This window comes from Haliotis cracherodii, unplaced genomic scaffold (genome assembly GCF_022045235.1).
Source record: "Haliotis cracherodii isolate W230 unplaced genomic scaffold, xgHalCrac1.p SCAF_2, whole genome shotgun sequence".
In the NCBI taxonomy this organism is placed as follows: domain Eukaryota; kingdom Metazoa; phylum Mollusca; class Gastropoda; order Lepetellida; family Haliotidae; genus Haliotis; species Haliotis cracherodii.
In genome coordinates this window covers 64,186,469-64,201,588 of record NW_027266275.1, presented here as the reverse complement: position 1 = coordinate 64,201,588, position 15,120 = coordinate 64,186,469, and the positions used below count along the sequence as shown (strand labels likewise).

At 38.6% G+C, this 15,120-nt stretch overlaps 2 protein-coding genes across 2 annotated transcripts in view; one reads left to right on the top strand and one right to left on the bottom strand.

Moving 5' to 3' along the window:
- The window catches only part of LOC139468349 (fringe glycosyltransferase-like), a 62,266-nt gene extending 53,745 nt beyond the window's left edge, over positions 1–8,521 (bottom strand). The window contains exons 1-4 of the mRNA XM_071250259.1: positions 7,997–8,521; positions 4,023–4,071; positions 2,235–2,277; positions 351–410 (exon numbers count right to left, since the gene is read on the bottom strand). Coding sequence (XP_071106360.1) covers positions 351–410; positions 2,235–2,277; positions 4,023–4,071; positions 7,997–8,428 — 584 coding nt within the window. The 5' untranslated portion in view covers positions 8,429–8,521. The remainder of the gene's footprint in view (positions 1–350; positions 411–2,234; positions 2,278–4,022; positions 4,072–7,996) is intronic.
- Positions 8,522–8,616: 95 nt separating this feature from the next.
- Positions 8,617–15,120, top strand: part of LOC139469410 (syntaxin-8-like) — a 61,950-nt gene continuing 55,446 nt past the window's right edge. The window contains exon 1 of the mRNA XM_071251573.1: positions 8,617–8,646. Coding sequence (XP_071107674.1) covers positions 8,630–8,646 — 17 coding nt within the window. The 5' untranslated portion in view covers positions 8,617–8,629. The remainder of the gene's footprint in view (positions 8,647–15,120) is intronic.

The following is a 15,120-nucleotide window of genomic DNA, read 5'->3' as shown; positions in this document are numbered from 1 at the left end:
ATGCTGTGGTTTAGTGGATGGGAATGCTGTGGTTTAGTTGATGGGAATGCTGTCGGTGAGTGAGCGACTTACTGAGAGAGACGACTTAATTGTTGCTCTGATAAACCCTTCAGCATATATTTCATCTTATCACTTCTTGAAGACTTTCTGGTTTCTTCATATAGATCTCTTGGGTTCCTTCATAATAATATTTCATTTAACCAAGTGCATAACTTTATTTGAGGACAGCACATTAGTCTATAACATTACTGGGAGACTGAAGTAACAAAAGACAAAGGACGAACAAGCAAACATTTCACAGAGAGGAAACATAAGTTTGCAAAATAAAAAAACACAAGTAAAATGCTTACCGTTTATTTGAGTCCATAAATGTGTCATATTCCAAGGCCATTTTACAGCACAATGCTTGCCTGGAACAGAATGTCAGATGCTATTGCAGTGATGCATGCTATCAACGAGTACAGAGACTCATCTAGACCTGCCCTTAGGCCAATATTTGGCCCATAGGTCCAAATTAAAATTCTTCAGAATTTATGAAAATAAGAACAGTACAAAAAATCCAATTTTGAACAATATTCCAATTTTTTCCCAACATGCATGTCAAGGGCACTCAGTGTAGAATTCTAGGTAAATCCCTGGAGCATCACAAAACATACAGGGACTCATCAAGCAAGTGGCCTTGGCAGGCAAATTGGGAAAAAATAATAAAAATTGATATTATTTCACAATAGTATTTTACCATTGCAATCAATGCAATAATGTGAACTATGCATCAAAGCCCCCACCTCATTATTGGCCCTGCTATCAGTGAATTACAGTCAGCTCTATAACAGAGTACACAGCCATGACAGTAGTCTCCACAATAGTAATATCAACTGTCAAATTGTGAATTAATTTGGAAACTTTACAGACATTTGCTTCATAAGTGAAGCTGAATATTCAGGCCGAGACAAATCCCAGCTATATACATACCGACACAAATGTAACAACAGTATTATCAAATTCTAAATAATTTTGCAGTTCACTTGTGAAATAACTACAAATTACTTTTTCCTTCAGACAAAATACATTTAAAATAAATACTTTCATATAATCTTTTCAATCTTTTTCACAGCTAAAAAAGGTTTCTGTATTCAAGATAAGATATTTCCCAAGACAAGCTCTTATTATATGTGACCTATAGATGTGTGAGTACTTGAGTTGGGTTTAACGTCGCTTTTAACATTATTCCAGTTATATCGCAGTGTGTCAGCTTAATGTGGGAGGAAAGCCTGAAGTGATGCAGGTCTCAGATGTTTACCACTTCGGTGAAACCCACGAGCACGGGTATGGTGCTGACAAACCTAGAAACATAATCCAGGCAAACTGTGATTCGAACCCACAATCATAGGTTTCTGGCGTGCCCAAGGGACGCAACTCTGCACAGAGAATCGCGGCACTTCAGACTACTGGGCCACCCATGGATGAAAGTCAGATAGCAATATATATGTCCTGGGTCAGTTCATTGATGTTGTTTTATGGATGAGTCTACCCTGGTTCCAGCAAAATGTATTCAAAAGTAACGGAAATTAAACTTGGTATGACAAAGAGTACTTCACGACACTTTCTTGTGCTAATGCATTTTGACCAAGAAATTTTAAAAACAAGAATTTTAGTCTCATGGCTACTTAGAATTAATGTCTCAATTTACCGTGATTAAAATGCAATTTGTTTCACATCCACTATTATTATTGGAAGTTGAAGAGAGATTATGTGTCTGGTGTTTTCTGTGAGCAACGATCCACACTGTCAGGGTACGATGACACACAATCAACCCAGTCACTGAGCCTGACCACCAGCATATGTTGCTCGGGACCAATTCTAATCCAGGATCCCGATAGGGATTCAGAATGGGGACTAAGTTTGGAATCCCCACAGGATTCAGGATGAGGACTCATTCTAACCCGGAATCCCAAGAGGATCCTGGAGAGACCAAGCAATGGACGAGTGCATAAAAGTACCTTTTGTCACATAGAAGTAAGACCACTACATTGACACCCTCACCTTCACTTCCATACATTTCAATTCTTATAGTTATACACTGCTTGTTTCAAAAGCAGGAAGGAAATACGCTAAACAAAGACTGAGGGCATGTACAACGGAGTAATGTTACGACTGTGAATGGCGACACATCCGGAATATATCATTCAAGAATCAAAACTTTATTTCAAACATAGTGAGATCATTTTTCTTACCTATTATGAGTTGATGAGCAGTTAGTATTTATCATATGTCCACCTGAAACAAATAAATAATACCAATATTTCAACAGGTAATTTGAGGGAACACACTGAACAAACACCTCAATATCAATTCTACCATGACATTGAAGGACTAGGTTAGGGTTAAAAGTCTGTTTTAGAAAATACATTTCAGATTAATCTCAATGATGAACCACCTCAAAATTTAAAACAAAATCAGTTCATTTCCATTCCACCATGACTAAAATGAGTCAATAGAAAAGGACTCTTATTATTTTAAGAATTTGAATCAACACCACTCAATGTTAGTGGTGTTTAATCAATGATGAACCAGTCCTAGACAAATTCCACAATAGCAGAAAGATTTTGGAATATGCCTTTGTTATCAATCAATACACTAACTTTCATTATTTTCAGGGCTTTTCTATTCTATGTTATTCACACATACTAAATATGAATCCTACAATGAAACGAATATATAAATATATACATGAATTAAAAATATATCATTCTCACTTTTAAATGTTCTTGTGGTATTATGACTAGATCTAGATCTACATAAATAAATAAATATCAGACACTGTGCATATGTATTTGTATAATTTCATGTCTTGAAACATCACAATGTAAGAGATTAAACATTTTAAAGAAAAAAATGAGTTTGTATGAATGTTTAAAGGGAAATGGTCAGTTTTTTTTACAGAATTCACTGTCAAGTTTGTAACTCTAGCCGGAGAATTTTCATAATTTTACCACAGAATGTTGATAATTTTATAGCAGAATTCATCTGGGACTGATAAACCACCTCAAAATTTAAAACAGAATAGATTTATCTCCTAAATGATCCAGTTCCATACCCATGAACAGTGGTCATCAGTAACATGTTCATCATGATGGAAAAGACAACCAACCCAACTCATACTTTCTTCGCAGATATTTCCAAACATTGCATCCAATTCACTTGTCTGATCTCCCGACTAATGAAAGACTGAAGTAAAGATACTGATCACTTGTTCATGATGGAGAAACAGATCATAATTACAGCAGAACAAATGCAAGCACAGCATCCAATAATACATATCAATTGTCTGATCCAAACATTGACCAAAACAACTACTGCTACAGACAAAGATCAACCCAGGCAGTCATACCAGGAGAAGATGGGCAAGACAAGGAGACTATTTATTACTATCACAAACCATCTTTCCTTCCCGGGCAGATGATTTAGGATTCTGGTATCTCTCCTTGCCGCTTTAATCTAGTGTTTTTGCAGTTTCTTGGCAAGGATATTGAGGCACGCATGTCAACAAACATTTAGCAACATCAAATGAATAGTTTGGCACATTATTTTCATAAGTTCTTAAAAAAAAATCTCTTTTGAACCCCCCCCCAACACACACACACACCCCAAGTAATTTATGCATGACAAAAAACCTGAATCATCTATGAGCAATGCTATATTGGTTTTTTGGATCAGTTGAGCAGTACTGTCACATTGTGTAGGCTTGTCACCAACAGTTATCTGCCCCTTGTGGACGGAGTCGGGAAACGGTGTGAGTGAGTGAGTGAGAGTGTTAGTGAGTGAGTTTTGTTTCACTCTGCTTTTAGCAATATTCAAACAATGGGCTTCACACATACCCATGTGGGGAATTGAGCCTGTGTCTTTGGCGAACATTTTAACCACTAAGCTCTACCAACTTCTAAATGCCTATCAAAGACACTTTCCTTCATCATGGAGACAGCAGGGTTGACAAACGATTAATGGATAGGTTTTGGCCTTACCTGTTCTGTCTTGAAAGTTTTTATCCTCTGAGTCTGTGAAGAAATATGTCTGAAAAAAATAATAAAGGATTGATAACAAGATATTAGTGATGAGTAAAAACGCAAGCCCACGGAAGATGTTCATTATTAAATTTGATGTCGGCTTGCTTTGCTCCATTAACTGCTTCCTGTTTCTTTCCCAGAAGACATAAATCCTGAATGCCATCTGAGTTCACGACAACTTGACATTCTGTAGGTGCCACACAGACTGATGCTGGCCATTAATGTGGCATCAACAGACAACGGAGAAAATACCCACTGCAGATGAACAGTCATCATACATATGTAACACTAAACTCTAAAGTCTAAAACTCCAGAAGTAAAGTACAGCATTTCCATATATAACTATTGCAAAAACCGAATATACCATATTCGACGTAATAAATGCCCAGGGCGCTCTCAAAATTAGAAATAGGGGACTCTTTTTAGAATATTATTTTGGAGTTGAAAGAGTTGAAAGATGGTTAATTTCATGGTTTATGGTGATAGCCTGAAATGTTTATATATACGACAGATATATTTTTACAGGATTTAATTGCCCATAATTAAGAGTATGTAACACATAGTGAGTATTATACACAAATATATAAGTCTCGTGTACATTGACCAATCGGAAGGGGTGCTAATTGAGATTGTTCACTAACCAATATATTAGCAGATATCGGCGTTGGCGCATATTAGAGCAGGGCGCTTGTTATGTCCAATACAGTAAGTGTATATTTTTCGAACATGCAAAATGAGGCTGTGTTTTAGATATAAGAGAACAAAGGGTATCGTTACAACAGATGAGCCTATTCATATGATGACATTATTCATCACAAAAAGTAGGAAATCATGTCTAAAGTAAATATATTCGACGTAATAAGCGCCCCGCTCTAATAAGCGCCCACAGTGATATTTGCTAATATATTGGCTAGTGAACAATCCCAATCAGGACCCCTTCCGATTGATCAATGTACACAAGACCTATTTATTCGTGTATAATATGCACTCGTGTTTTATATGCCCCCTTAATTATGAGCAATTAAATTCTTGAAAAATATATCTGTCGTATGTTAACATTTCAGGCTGTTCGAATAAACCAGGAAATTTACGATCTTTCAACTCAAAATAATATTCTAATAAGCGCCCCCTATTTCTAATTGTGAGAGCACCCTGGGCGCTTAATACGTTGAATACTGTATCCCAATTATTGTAAAACAAATGGACATGCCAGACTTAGGTAACAAGACCAACACTGCTGGCCAGCCATGTCTATATTCTTACTGGGACTCATGCAAGTTACATGTCCATGCCACTAACAAACTGATATAAACTGGTGCTACACAAATTACTGTTGGCAAACTTTCTCCAGTATGGAATTTGATTGTCAGGTGTCCTATAATCTTGTCCCAGCATACAGAGTCTATTGATAGTGTGCTCCCTTGCAAATTTAATACTGATAAATATGACATGTAATAGTAACAGGCTTAGATGCCTAGACAGCATTAGTTATTGCCTTAGAATAATCAATACTGACTATCTGATTCAAAACCCAAGCACTGTATCTGGTGCCTCTCATCCTTTGTTTGGGTCCATGATGTTCCTTCTTACATTTCCAGGATTACCATAGGGACATTCTAGTGATTTGGCTCATTGAAAGTTTATTTTAGATGCATGCTCAGTCAGTGGAGACAACATTGACAACCTTAGCGTGCGATGAAGCAACTGAAGCATGTATATTAACAGGGTAAAAAAATGTTATTGATTGTAACAGCTGTAAGAAACAAAAATAGAAAGAAACAGTTTCTACGTATCAGTACCAGAGATGAAACTATACCTGTTTGAAGTAAGTGACAAACATGCAGAGAGTTTATAATAATCAATTCGTCAACTGACAAATACATTAACTCAGATAGCTGTGATTTTTGTTAAGTGACAATGGAGGATTGATCACCTCGAGGTGTCACGTCGCAGTGACATCAATAGATGAAATATTTGAATTTCACAAGATGATTATTGATTTTCTGACACTAGGAATCTCATTGAACAGTCAAGTCCCAGTGAAGCAATGTCCAGTGGTATACTAGTCAGATTGAGGCATATAATGAGAGATAGATGTCAACGGCTGAGTATTACAGGCAAGAAGTTGAAGGGGAGGGTTGTGTTGGTTACATTTCTCCTTCAGCAATGTCCTCATAAGGGCCATGTATCATGGTGACAAGCGCAGAACAGGTCCCCAGTACCCTCTAATGTCTCCTGGTGACAAGCGCAGAACAGGTCCCCAGTACCATCTAATGTATCATGGTGACAAGCGCAGAACAGGTCCCCAGTACCCTCTAATGTATCATGGTGACAAGCGCAGAACAGGTCCCCAGTACCCCATCATGTCTCATGGTGACTAGGGCAGAATAGGTCCCCAGTACCCTGTCATGCCTCATGGTGACAAGGGCAGAATAGGTCCCCAGTACCCTGTCATGCCTCATGGTGACAAGGGCAGAATAGGTCCCCAGCACATTACCTCATGGTGACTAGGGCAGAATAGGTCCCCAGTACCCATCATGTCTCATGGGGACGAGGGCAGAATAGGTCCCAAGAACCCTGTCTTTTGACAACTGGGACAGAATAGGTCCCCAGCACCCTGTAATGTCTCATGGTGACTAGGGCAGAATAGGTCCCCAGAACCCCATCATGTCTCATGGTGACTAGGGCAGAAAAGGTCCCCAGTACCCATCATGTCTCATGGTGACTAGGGCAGAATAGGTCCCCAGTACCCATCATGTCTCATGGTGACAAGCGCAGAACAGGTCCCCAGTACCCATTATGTCTCATGGTGACTGGGGCAGAATAGGTCCCCAGTACCCATCATGTCTCATTGTGACTAGGGCAGAATAGGTCCCCAGTACCCATCATGTCTCATGGTGACTAGGGCAGAATAAGTCCCCAGTACTTGTCATGCCTCATGGCGACTAGGGCGGAATAGTTTTCCAGTTCCACCCGCTTGTTCAATTGGCTGACTGATAAGGATTGGGTGGTTACAATAGAAAGTAATACAATATGTAAGCCTTCAAAATTATTGCTAGCAAGAGACTACTGAATTTAGCTGAGGACAACAAAAAACAACGATGACTTCATTGACTAGTACCATTTGAGGTTACAATTCTGAACCAGTTCTCAAAGCTTCAATTTCGCTACAAATTTTGAACTGAAATAAAATTGATAGAAAACATAAACATAGTAGCACATTTTTGTATCGTTCAAGCAGGATTAGCTACAAACTCAGAAGATAACTAAAATAAAGTTATTTAAATTAGACCACATATCCACGGTGCCAATCCCTTATCAATCATTATAACAGTTTATGTTGTTATTTGAAATGTAAAGCGTCCTATATTATAATATACTCAATTTGAAAACAAAAACACAAAAGAACAAATATTTAATTAACATTGCCTAATGCGTAGAAAAACAAGTGCCACTCAATGCTCATTTTTGTCTTTGTCTTAAATAGAAACTTGGGCATAAACATGTAAAAGTGAATATATTAAGCCAATTTGGTGTAAAAGAACTGCAAAGTCTGAAACTTTATCCACTGCACGAAATATGGTCCAACTCCGGGAACCACTTGCCAGATGTTTTTTTTTATCACAAGCCAATGGTGGTTAGCGATGTCCTATTGACGAGCCGGGTAAAGTGTAGTCACAATTAAAACAAACAAAGTCAGACACGATTTGTCATCAATTCTATACACACGTCGGCTTAATGACAGCCCAAGTCAATATACAAATCAAAACTGTGAAGTGATTCACACCATTGTCTGAGCATTGTGTACCGTTAAAGCCACTCAACCGAGACCAAGACTCGTCTAACAGTTAAAACAACATGCGGCTAAAGAGTGTTTTTTATGTTCAAAGTAAAATTTCTAAGGATCATATTTATATAAACGAAAATCTCACCTGCTCTCTGACTAAAGTGAACCATGTTTTTAAGATGACTCCAACGCGTGACTCGTGGTACTTTTTTGAAGTTTTTACACTGATGAAAATGTCAGAAAGTTCTGTCCGCCTGTGTTGACGATGTTTGAAAAGCAATCTGTTGTCGGGCACTCCATTTCTTGTCACTCCGCCAGCGTTAACAGCCTTCTGTACCTCCTCGGGAATAGACTTTGCACTTCTTTGCTTTCTATGGAAGTCAATGTTCTTAAATCCATCTTCAACAGGTCTTTGGTTTCCGCCATTGTTGACTTGGACTTTCGAAGGACTGTCACCAACTTTTCCCCGATAAGCATCAGCGAGCTCGTCATAATGCGCAAAAAGTAAAATGTTCGCAAATAAAATAAAGACAACGAAAGCGGTCAATTTCACCGCACTTCGTAATGAAAGACGCATAATTCGTCCCCACAAATCCAACCCAAGTCATGGCATGGTTCTGATTTGCGATACCCTACATTCCACTACACGACTGTGGGAACTTTCGTCTCTCGCGACCTCGCTGACATCTATTAATAGCCCCACGCGGGGTCGATGTTAAAGTTCAAAGGGACAGTGGGCATGCGTAAAGGCATTCGGTTGTTTACTTCCGTCAACAAAATGGCAGGTGATTCCTGGTAAGTCACGAGACACCAATGTCATTATTGTACAGAAGTGATAATTAGGAATCAAATAAGACCCCAAATAAGCAGAATAGCTATATTTTGTGTCCCCCAATGTTTGATAAATTGGTTATTCCATTTCAGAATACACAGACGAATATTGAATAGATTCTTCTGAGTTTGGTCAAGTGTTTTGACTCAACCGAGTGCAGTAAAATCACCTTCACACCGTCACACCTCCACCCCCAGTCAGTTGTTACTGAAGTTAACAAACATCGACATGAAGTTACATTAACTAAGAAATCTACAGAAAGAATTATCCGTAATTTTTAATAATGGGTCGAGAGAAAGAAACATCTTGAAACAAGGAAACACACTATGTTGTATCTCACTGTACAATATGCAAATTATATATGCATAGAATCTATATACCTTTTGAGTGGAAACAAACAAGAAGAACCTTTAAGTACCGAAGATATTGATTATCACTATGCCAGTGTTATTTTTCAGATTTAAGGGTAATGATATTATTTGATCCCAAGGAATTCAAAACTGACATAAATAGCCAGAGTTTTCTTATTTTGACAGATTTTCTAACAGTTGTCTTCAGAGCTACTTTATATAATGATACACATAGTATTGTAAACAAAGTTAGATATAGACACTGGCCAGTTTGAACTGGAGACATTGTCTCTGTGTAATTTCACCATCATTAACTGATAGATTGATACACACCTTAAAATGTGACCATCAGACAGACCAAGGGGTGTTTGAGCTTTGAGGAACTTGAAGCCAACTTGCTGGGACCCGAGTATAATCTCACTTTTATTCTTTAATGAGGTTCAAATGAAAACAAAGTCCATTTTATTTTAGAGTGTAAAGCCTATGATGCCATTCATAATGAACATTTGCCAGTGTATGGACGAATTAACAATGTTGACATATGTTATAAATTAATTAGCAGTAAATGTGTTATATGACATATGTTATAAATTAATTAGCAGTAAATGTACGTGTACGTTTTTAGAAACTGTTCGAGATACATTATGGAAGCCTTACCTCTAAGAAAATCTGTGTTTACAAATGTCACTGTCTAAAACATATTGTGATTGAAATGAAATGATAATGTGTGAACACTTAAAATGTTTATTTATTATATCATATTTGTTTTTGGACTTATCCTGCATTACTCCTAAAAGCCCCACCCATACTATAAATAGCCTGCAAGGTGGCAGTGTTTCAGTTTCCAACAGTGACTGGCAACATAAACACAATTGAGTGTCGAGAGAAGCCTTTTGAAAAACGTGTGTGATTCTTGTGACCAAGATCACCAAAGACCATCAAACTTCGTATCAATTTGAATGACAAACCCTGGATACCACAAATGGCTCCATATCTAGATATATGTCTCTAGTTTTATAATATGAAATCAAATCGGGCATGTTTGGCGTCTTATTCCACAGTGGGCGGAGCTTATTTAGGGTTATGCTATAAATATCAAAGCACATGGTCATGTGTACATGTGACACATTTGATGCCTTTGTATCGGGGTGTATATATTTACGGCAGAGCAGCAGCACAACAACAGTTTCTGTTAATGTAACTGTAACGATACATAAAAACGTAATTGACGTTAGTTACATGAGTATTAGCGACTAGATTCTTTCAGTTCAATCCAAAAATGACATTATTTGGGTAGCTTATAATATTTAGTCTTGGTGACTTTCATTCAACAGTTATACCCCCCAATAATCAGATAATTTTTTTAAAACCTAAATTATTGCACAGATTTTTCAACTAGAGGCCCAGTTTGTAACACTAGAAGTTGCGCCAATATTTCTCAGCTTTACTACAATGTATGAATGTGTCACATGTATCAACATGACAATGCACATAAACAACTGATAAATAAGTATCTAGATAATATTGTACACATGATAAACAAAAACTCCAATACACATATTCAAAGACAATTTTAATCATGGATTTCCTTTTCTTTCATATCATTTTCACACACAAAATTGAGTTTGATCATTAGATCCTCATGTGTCCCATGTATTGTTTGTTCGGTGGAGGTTACAACTTCACGCCTCGTCCATCTACAAAGAGCTCTAGGTGCCAAGGGCTTCTCCTCAAGGACAGCGAAAGCAGTCACCTTGTTGTACAGACCTTCCAACAGGGGCCTCCATGACGACACGTGGCACTCCCTTCTGCAAGGAGACACACCAGAATCCTGCCTCTGCATCACCCTAATTCTTAGCAGAACACCCTAATCTTAGCAGAATATCTTCTGTTCCTGCACCAGAAGGGTCATCTGAAGGGCAGTACCATCACGACCAACCATGTTGGCCCTTAACTCCGCCTTGGCAGTTCTGGAAGATCAAAAGATGTCTAAGGTCCCAGAACTACAGGCGCCGTTATGCTCTTTTCGTCTGGAGGACTAGAAGGCCACGTTCAGACTCCCGGCCTGGGATCTGAACGTGGTCCTGACTCTGCTGAGAGGCACGCCCTTTGAGCCAGTCCACTCGGTGTCGTACTACAACCTCACCAAAAGACGATCTTCCTCTTGGCTCTTGCAACAGCGGCGCGAGTGAGTGAACAACATGCCCAAGACATCACCCGTGTAAGGTTTGAGCTTGAGCTGTTCATCTTGTGCTGTGCTGGGACTTCATAGCCAAGAATCAACTCACAGGACAGCCAGATAGATCCTTCACCATCCTGCCCCTATCTTCGATAGTTGGGATTGAAAAAACTACTACTACTATGTCTGGTACGGGCGCTGTGATGCTTCATACAAAGCTCCAAGAATCATTGTGGAAAACGTTGTCGCCTCAGCATACCGGCATCTCTGACGTCGAAGGCAGAAGTCAGCCACAACACGATCACCCTGTGGAGTTGTGCCCACATCCTCCACGCCTACGAGGCCGCGGGACTGGATCCTCCGAGAGCAAACAACCCACATGAGATCCAGGCGGTTGCCTCCACCATGGCACTTCATAGCAAATGCTCCATCTGCACAATTATCGAAGGCTGCTTCTGGCGCTCAGACACCGTCTCCGCCAGCCACTACCTGCAAGATGTCGCCCTTGAAGACGTGGAAGACATCTACAGCTTCGGCCCTTTGGTGGTTGCCCAACAGGTCACCACCCCTAGATGCCACTGACGCTTCCTCATGTCTGGAGCCCACCTTTCGACCTCTACGGATAATTTCTTTAACTGCAATGATATCTGGACATCTTCCCTGCCGACATAATGGTCACTCAATGCCAGACATTGCTGTTGCTGATTGGTGGAGAGTTTGGAAGTCATATCTGAAGGTATATCCTCCTCCGTACCGTCCGATGCAGGTGCATAAAGAGTAATGCAAGATAAGTTAAAAAATTTAGTAAAATCTAGGTATTTTTTTATATTTGTATATTTATACTTATCCTGCATAACTATGTCTGAAGTGACCCACCCATCGCAGAGTTGTCTCCCCTCGGTGCCTTCAGATGCACTGTTTTAGCAGTAATGTGATAATCAGTGATGCCACCAATTCCGGGGTCACATGGGAGCTGTGTGATAGGGTTAACCACACAACCAGTTGGAACAACTTCTTCTTCACCAAGACCTCTCACCTCTTAGAAATTGGCACTAGTCCTGAAGTCCTTGCCAAATTGCCAAATAGTGAAGGTATCATAAGGACCAGTAGAAATTTGCCATTTTTATGGGTTTTGCTATATGTTATCATTATAAGGACTAGTGGACTAAAACTGTTAGTTTCTACCACTGCTCATGCATTAGAAGTCATTTGCACCACTTGCGTGACAGTCAGCTATAGCCGTGGTGAAACACATCACAATGGCCACAGGATCACATACTCAGGACCTTGGCTTGACTCCCAACTTCTTGGACTCCCATCTTCTTGAACTCCCAGCCCGTCATGTGACAAATAAATCAACGGGTACCACACCATAATGCAACGTTTGATTGTTTGGTATTTTTATTCAAGTACAATAACATATCAATATATACAAACATGACATATGAAATGATGTTGGTTTGTAGTCTTTTTAATGGCTGTTTTGGTAAGCTGTTTTAACAAGGACTTAAAAATGACTATTGATTTAAAATGTTTTGTATGAAATTACAGATTATTGTGAGGACAGCATTTGATTAACATCTCTTATAGTTTTAGTAGCCTTGACCACCGAACATCTGAAACTTCATTCATAATTGTAATGGGGATGTTAGGATTACCAGTAGAATTGTTGCAGAATTGGCAGATTAACGAACTATGGACCAGAGTTATGTCCCTTTGCCATGTTATCGGTATAGGTGCAGAAACAAGATTTTTTGGTAACCAAACAATTCAACATACCATGATTTCAAAATAATGTTTTTGTAATGTTATTTTTGCAAGATGTAAGTGACGAATAACAGAACAAATAAAGAGAAAGAAATGGCTTCAACATTTAATTTTACATGATTGCATTAAAAGCAATGCCAAGTTCCAAGCCATTAGATATCCTGTAATTTTATACAAGTAAGACTTGAGATCCCAGATTTGCCAAACATGAGCATTTCATTGAAACCCAGGATCATTGGGATGTTTCGTTGTCTGCTGACATTTTGTTTAAAAGTTAATGAAGATGAAATTTCGCCTTTATATTTCTTCCATTGATTTTTCCAAATTTTATGAACTGTAGCATTTGTTTTTATAAGAGTGTTAGAATGCTTGAAATTAATCTGTCTCCCAGTCCTCAGAGAATACATTAAAAAAGGATCCAAGTCAAGAATCATTTGGCAAGCCTAGACTGACTCAGCTCTAGGAAATTAAGCCTTGTTCTGGGCTCTATTTGGATTTTGTTTTCTATTTTGTAGATATATATTTTAAATAAGATAACTTTCTGGGACAAACTGTTAGTCTAGCTTGAAATACATTTCTGGTGTCCCCCGCCGTGATATTGCTGGAATATTGCTAAAAGCGGCGTAAAATCAAACTCACTCACTCACTCACTCACTAGCTTGAAATGTGTGTTGATGACTCACATTTCAAGGCATTACAATTTCAGCTGATGCTTCAGCCCTAGTAGAAGTATAATTTTTGTTTGGAGAATCTGCTGCTTGATTCAAGTATGTCTGTTTGATGTAGTACTTTAATGTACTGTCTGATATTCCATGACCTAGTGTATTATCTCCTTTTTTAGCCTTGGGATAGGCATCTCCCCATGGCAAGGGAGTTAAATGACTATAAAAGTCCAGTTTCCACCCTTGCCGAACAAGGCTGGAATTATGTCTATGCATAGTCCAATCAAAATTGAGTAAAGAAATCGACATCCGGTTTGTAAACTGCCGTGCAGTTCTCGGTTGAGTGCAGGCTTTGCAAAATATGTGTACCCACAACTTAGCTTAAACAGATATTTTCCAACTCTTTTATATTTTTAATCAAGGTGCTCAGATGATTTGATGCACTTCGCGAAGAAGGACCGGTTTTATTACTATACACATGATAATAGATCTTGATTATCAATCAGATCTTCTTCAATGGGTGACGCCACTTTATTTGACGCAAATGCATGTGATATGAGAGATGGAATCTGATTGGTCAATAGGAGTGACATAGAAGGGATATATAACTCATGATAGCAACTGGTGAAAGAAAGTGTTAATCTCATGTCTTCATCATATTCATGATGATGTGTATGACCATTGTCCTATGAAGACTGCGGGTAAATAGTTCTTCAGCAACCCATGTTTGTCATTAGAAGCAACTAACAGGATCAGGTGGTTAGGGTCGCTGACTTGGTTGATGCAGGTCATCGAAACCTTATTAAGTAGATCGATGTTCATGATGTCAATCACTGGATTGTCTGGTCCAGATTAGATTATTTACAGACTGCCGTCATACAGGTGCAACATTGCTGAGTGCGGCATTAAACAACAATGATTACCGTATTCGACGTAATAAGCACCCAGGGCCCTCTCAAAATTAGAAATAGGGGCTCTTATTAGAATATTATTTTTTCAAAACAAAACAGAGTTGAAAGATAAATTTTGTGGTTTATGCTGACAGCCTGAAATGTTTATATACGAGAGATATATTTTTTCAGAATTTAATAGCTCATAATTAAGGGGTGCATATTATATGCGAATAAATAAGTATTGTGTACATTGATCAATCGGAAAGGGTGCTAATTGGGATTGTTCACTAGCCAATATATTAGCAAATATCTCCATGGGCGCTTATTAGAGCAGGGTGCTTATTACGTTGAATATGGTATGTATGACCGTTATGAACTAATGTGAGGTGAGCTACAGGCCCTAGTCCTGCACAATGACTGTGGAATACCCGCATTTAGCTTAATCAAAACCAATCCAGATTATAAGTTTTAGGCCAACTGGCTGAATGAAATGATCAATGGAAAGGAAAAATGTCAGAAAAGAGAAATGCATTGTGTAATAAGAGATTTCTTTGACTAATATATATTGGCCTGTATAGAATCTTGT